The sequence below is a fragment of the Camellia sinensis genome, chromosome 2 (genome assembly GCF_055761805.1).
Source record: "Camellia sinensis isolate YWXY chromosome 2, ASM5576180v1, whole genome shotgun sequence".
Lineage (NCBI taxonomy): Eukaryota > Viridiplantae > Streptophyta > Magnoliopsida > Ericales > Theaceae > Camellia > Camellia sinensis.
Window position 1 is genome coordinate 93256015 of NC_138962.1, and position 6128 is coordinate 93262142.

Genomic DNA, 6128 nt, shown 5'->3' on the forward strand with positions numbered 1-6128 from the left:
TCGACCCATATGCCCCGCATATAGTTCGCATATCCATGCATTCCCGGTTAGTATAGAAGTGCGACACGGCGTTTTATTCATGTGTTTCTCGTACCATTCTGTCGCCCACTGACATGCTTGTACAAATGTGCAATTCTGTTCTTGTTGCACCTGGACCGCCATTTGATTAAGCATTTCCGTTATGTCATCATGGTTGCTTCCATCCCAGGGATTCATCGCGTCTTCGTTCATGCGAAACCTATAAAAGTGGCAGTCTTTCATTCAGTTGGCACGTGAATCATTGACTTAAATTATATTGAAGTTTGCAATTAAAAAATTCCGAGAATGTTTTTAATCAAAGCAATGCCGTCACAAATGTCATATGGAACGCATGCTCATATGAATTGCACAAAAAATCAAGATGTTCAACTTATGCTTTACACGGGGGTCATGGTGGTAACAACCACAAAAGTAGCCAGCAAACTACACTAACAAATGAACTTCAAACATATAGGCATTCACAAGCGTGCAAGTAAAACGTAATTCCCTGTCTCAAACGTAGGCACACAAAATATTAAAACACAAACATCCCATTTATTTCCCAAAAACGAAGCACAACCATGCTTCCGGTCCGTCAACCCATACACTTACCTAAAACCTGTTGCTGCCCGTAGCTAGCAAGAAAAAAACAAAAACGACATAATGAAAACATTCACACAGCACCATCCTGTTTTAGTACATTGCCAACAATACCATAAGTCAACATTTTAAAAAGGAAGACAAGGAGATGTATCTTAAACACTCGTAACACCGCTACATCACATCCGGCGACCCCCAAACAGGTTTGCAAAAGGCGCCGACGCAGTACACTGGAGCTGTTTCTGTGTAAGCCATCCAATGATGTGGTCATCATCAGGCTGGCACATCATGATCTCCCGGTAATCGGCGTTATCCATAAGTGTGGAGGCGAAGTGGAATAACGGCGTACCAATCATGGATGGAATACTACTCAGCTTATGCATGCACTCGGAAATAGTGTACAGCGATTCGTTGCCTGTGAGGTGCCTAACCGTGACCTGCTGATTCTTCGAACGAACCACATCTGTCATTCTGTCCATGCTTTCCGCAATAACGGACGCACCACTTGTTGCCTTCTTCGACTTTGAAACACTTGTTGATGGCGTCTTTCTCCTTTTTGGCTTTTCAATCGGAACATGCTCGAGTGAAGAATCGGAATCCACGTCCTGTGCTCCTGCGGGTATCGGATCAGCAAATGGCTGCGCTCCCAAACTATGCACTGAATCAGATGAGGCCTCATCAGCTTCAGGGAGGATCTCTCCCGAGGTCCAATGGTGCTTCCTACTAGCTGATGCCCCCATGAAAACCGTCTCCATCAAGTCACGGTGTTCCAAAGTTTTTTTCCTGAACTTCGCACACACCTTGTTGATCTGCAGAAATGTAGATGTATAAAAGAGGCAGACGTTATATTTCATATAAATAAATTGTATTGCAGTTAAATGAAGAACTAAAAAATGTACTTGTAAATGACAGATATGAAACTTGTTTGTACATGTACTTACTGATTCCATCTTGTCCCACCACTCGTCAGGTGCCTGAAACAAACCGGTGTCATAGTCAAAGCCTATCCCGGACACTCCCTTACTTGAATCCATCAACTTTGTCCACGCCTGCCACTCTTTTTTCAAGCTCATGTACTTATTCTTCAACTGTTTTAGTCCATGTTTTTTTCCAGTTTTTCTCTCAAATTTCCTTGACAACGACTTGTACCCTGCCTGGCTGAGGACTAAGAATGGGCGATTTCCTTTACTAATCTCATTTGCGATCAACTGGAGGAAAACTCGGACTGAGTTACTGTCCCATGAGGCCTTGTGGCTTAACTGATTTTGTGTCTCTTCAAGGCTGCTTGACTTGTCACTGACAATGCCTTTGCTTTTCGAGTGGTTACGCGACGAAGTACGTGTGGAAGCCATTACTAATGTACGGTTACAAAAGATTACCATCACAAATTTGGTTGTTACATACACACGCATAAGCCATGACACATTATTAACAACAAACAGACATATATGATGCTAAAGTTAAATTTACATATACCCATTGGAAATTACTAACGTACGTAAACAGGTTCCATGGAAGTTAGTAGTGGCCACAAAAAATATGATAGTTAGTATTACGGCTCCCATATGCGAGAACATACTACCAACATACTATGAACGTACTAACTACATACTAACAACATACTGACAACATACTAACGTCTTTGTACATACCCCCAAACATGGTACCGGTGCTTACATACGGCACAACAAAATGACAACCACAATGCAGAGCACATACACAATGGTCTTAAGGACACGCAAAGATTGTTGAATGTCTATGACATCAGCCCGCAATTGCATGGCAATTTCATCTCCGGCAGACGCATAGCCTTGGTTCTCTCGCCTTGGTTCTTCACACCAACCAATCCAACTGACACAGGGCTGATGAGTGGAAATTATGGAACTATTAGTTTCAACGGTTGGTCATGTTCATACAGTTATGATCGGTAAAGATTGGGTCACTCACCACAGGGCGGGGATAGACAAAGTAGGGACGCCCTGGATTTTTGGTGGACCTGGAAATCTTAACAATACAGGGGCCATGTCCACAGGCACACATTCGACGTGGCCATGTACTGGAAGTTGCACTAGAGGTAAATGAAGCCATGCTATGTTTGACAAACATTCGAAAGTAACAATGAATCATAGCAGTAATTAGTTTATGATATCCATATTTCAGGTTAAACATGAACTGAATACGCTGATGCACAAGTTTCATAGGATGGGTTTACAAACTCATTATTTTATTCATTTTATGTTAAAGAAAAACAGCACACCAGTTATGGTTTCACTGTCAAAATGTTTGTAAAATGAAAATTTTAAACTAAAATAATGACAAATCCCCACATTATATAAGCTGGATATTTTACTTCCTCACATTATCACCTTCAATTAAAATTATGCCAAAGGTCAAGCACTGAAATGTTTTTTTTACATTTCTGATAAATATGTCAATGAAAACAAAAATGAATTACTTTCTGCCATATGCAATCGAGTGCTCCAATGGCAAGTTTACATTCATGAATCCACAATATAATAATAGTGTAGTTGAAGTTCCATACATTTTCTAATAACAGTTTGAAATGTCCAGTGTAATAAGAAGTGAAGTTGAATAACCACAAAAAAAAATCTCATATATATGAATGAAGCCACATATGAATACAGATTTTTTGAAAAGACATGGAGACATTCTCAATCAAAGCAAGTGGTGTGGACATCTGGGTTTAGGAGAGGTTTGTAGGGCTGGAAAATTGATTCTATACTTACGTATGTGTCCAACAATTTTAGGTCGGTTACATGAAGCTTGTTTTACCATCCTACTCAATCAAAGCCTTCAAAGGCCATAATCTTAGTTAAACCACAAGGTAATATGCCTTTCTGTATTATCTCAAACCAATTTAATTTGTTCTCCCTCATCTCCCAATGTTACCTTAAATGTACATAATGTCACTCTTTCTTATCTCCTAAGCAACATGATTCTTGTGTTATAACAATGAAATTGATTACATGGCAGCGTATGTTGAAATGCTATATGATTGTTCAGTTCAAAGCAAGATCAGGACATGATGATGTGGAGACATTCTCAGATTTATGACGACAAAAGCAGAGGGTTTTACTCAGATTTAAGATTATTATCAATACATAAAATTAGATTTTAGATTTCAGCAAAAAAATTGATTACAAATTCCAAATTTCATAAACAAAAATCTGAAAAAATCACAAATTCAGAATTCATAATTCAGGAAAATCAGATTGCATTCACCATTCACAAATCAATAAACACTTTGATATGAACTTTTTTTTTTTCTGTAATGAGAATTATAAGAAATCAAATTAAGAATTTACGAACTCAAATTTGTTTGTAAATTCAGATTTTTTTAAGACACATAGAGACATTCTGAGATTTATGAAGATAAACATAGAGGGCAAATTCAGATTTCAGATTATTATCAATACATATATTTAGAGTTCAGATTTCAGCAAAAAAAAATTTGATTAGAAATTCCATATTTGAGGAAAAAATCAAAACAAATCAGAATTTCAGATTTCAGATTTCATATTTCGGAAAAATCAGATTTCATTTTCAGCATTCAAAAATCAATGAACACTTTGATATGAATTTTGTTCTTTTTTAATGAGAATTATAAGAAATCAAATAAACAACTTACAAAACTGAAATTTGTTATGGAGACATTCCAGATTTATGAAAACAACACTGACATGGAGACATAGTTTTTGTAAATTCAGAATTTTTGAAGACACATGGAGACATTTGCAAATTAATGAAGAGAAAAATTTCGATTTCATATTTCAGCAAAAAAATTGATTAGAAATTCCAGATGTCAAGAAAAAAAATCAGAAAAAATCAGAAATTCAGATATCATATTTCACAAAAATCAAATATCAACATTCAGATTTCAGATTAGGCACAACAATCAGATTTATGAAGATAGAAATTTAGATTTCAGATTTTAGAAAAAATCTTATTAGAAATTCCAGATTTAAGAAAAAATTAGCAGAAACAAAGCAGAAAATATGAATTTAGAAAAATCATATTTCATAAATACAGATTTCATATGTGAAGAACACCTCAAAAAATTGTCAAAAAAAATGTGTTTTCCACCACAAATCGGTCGTGATGACCAGTTTCCATGACTGAGCGTCCATCGGAGTGAGGTTTTGCAGTGAGTGCGAGAGATATAACACTGGGTTTCCCATTGTGCAAACCGAAATGAACAAAATGTAACCCAAAGAATTAGAGGAAAATTTTGAAGCAGCAACAACAATGAGTTTCAAAGATAAGCCGACCAGATCGGGTTCGAGGATAGGCTATTATGCAAACAAACCCCCAAAAAAAACAAAAAAAAAAGAAGGTAAAACCAACCATTACCTCAAAATCGGTCGTGTTTGAGAGACTGAGGATGAGGGTCGCCGCTGATATGAACTCCGGTGGTGTTGGCCTGTCAGAAGTATCGCTGTGGTTCTTCCCCGAGCAGCGCTGTTTAGGTCGCCTCCTTCGACGAGCGGCTGTGGATGACCTAACTACTGTGAAGTGTGTGTGGGGGGGAGGGGTTAGAGGCTGTGCTTTTGTCAACACAGTGCCAAGGGTAGTTTGGTACTTTCAACTCGCCTTGTATGTAAGTCATGCCCGTGAACTCATTTTGTCGTTTAGTGGCTAATTTAGCCTATTTTGGACTGTAGTGGCTATTTTAGCCCAAAATGAAGTTGCCAAACGGAGGCTAAAATAGAAATAAAAATACTTTTTTCATGAAAAATTAGTTTACATGAAAACTATTTTTTGATGTAAATATTTTATTAAAAAATTGATATGAAAACATAATTGACTGAAATAAGAAAATTGTCATTTTTAGAATGGTCATTTTTCCCTCCCCGCTCAACCCCTAGATCCCCCGTCCCATCTCGCACTGGCTTTCCTTGCCCTGATAAGTAATTAGGGCAGGAATGGGTTTTGCTTTCCCTACTTGTTCTACCCAACCCTACTCCAATTATATTTGTTAAATATATTTATATGTATATAACATATATAATTTTCTTTTGTTATAATAAACTTAAAATACTAAAATATTATATTTATAATTAATTTTTACTCATTAATCTTATAAATCTCATTAAATATAAATCATTATTTATAATATACTATATTATGTATAATTTTTATTCCCTAAACTCGTCTCGTAATCATCCCTAGTCATTTTCATGTTTGAAATATGAAAATAGAATTAAGTTTGGTTTTTCTAATTTGTGGTTCACTTTTGATTTGAAAATTGGGAAACCAGTGTTAGTGGTGCGATTCGGTTTCGGATTTGGGTCCACAGTTTTGGATTAAAACTAAACCAGACTAGGTAATTTAAACCATATACAATGTTGTCTCTCTATCTTATTTTTGTTTAAGTTAAGGGTTGAACAATGAGCTTGTTTATGTTTCGAAAGTTTATATTTTGAAAAATTATGACAGATTAATGTTGAATAATAGATTTGTTTACTATTATGAGTTTTTAACTGGTAAAC

The 6128-nt window shown here is 36.3% G+C and overlaps 1 protein-coding gene across 1 annotated transcript; it reads right to left on the reverse strand.

The window, feature by feature from the left end:
• Window positions 1–496: 496 nt before the first annotated feature.
• LOC114309686 (L10-interacting MYB domain-containing protein-like) lies at window positions 497–2860 on the reverse strand. Its single transcript, XM_082915085.1, has 2 exons — window positions 1560–2860; window positions 497–1427 (listed from the first exon to the last, which is right to left on the reverse strand). Exons 1-2 carry the CDS (start codon window positions 2028–2030, stop codon window positions 798–800), a joined length of 1101 nt encoding a protein of 366 aa, XP_082771211.1. The 5' UTR covers window positions 2031–2860; the 3' UTR covers window positions 497–797.
• Window positions 2861–6128: the final 3268 nt, after the last annotated feature.

Bases quoted from the DNA above. Each gene is read 5' to 3' on its own strand.
- LOC114309686 (XM_082915085.1), bottom strand. From the start codon at position 2,030: ATGCGTGTGTATGTAACAACCAAATTTGTGATGGTAATCTTTTGTAAC. The intron at 1,428-1,559 runs GTAAGTACATGT...ACATTTCTGCAG, and splicing joins GGTGGGACAAGATGGAATCA to ATCAACAAGGTGTGTGCGAA.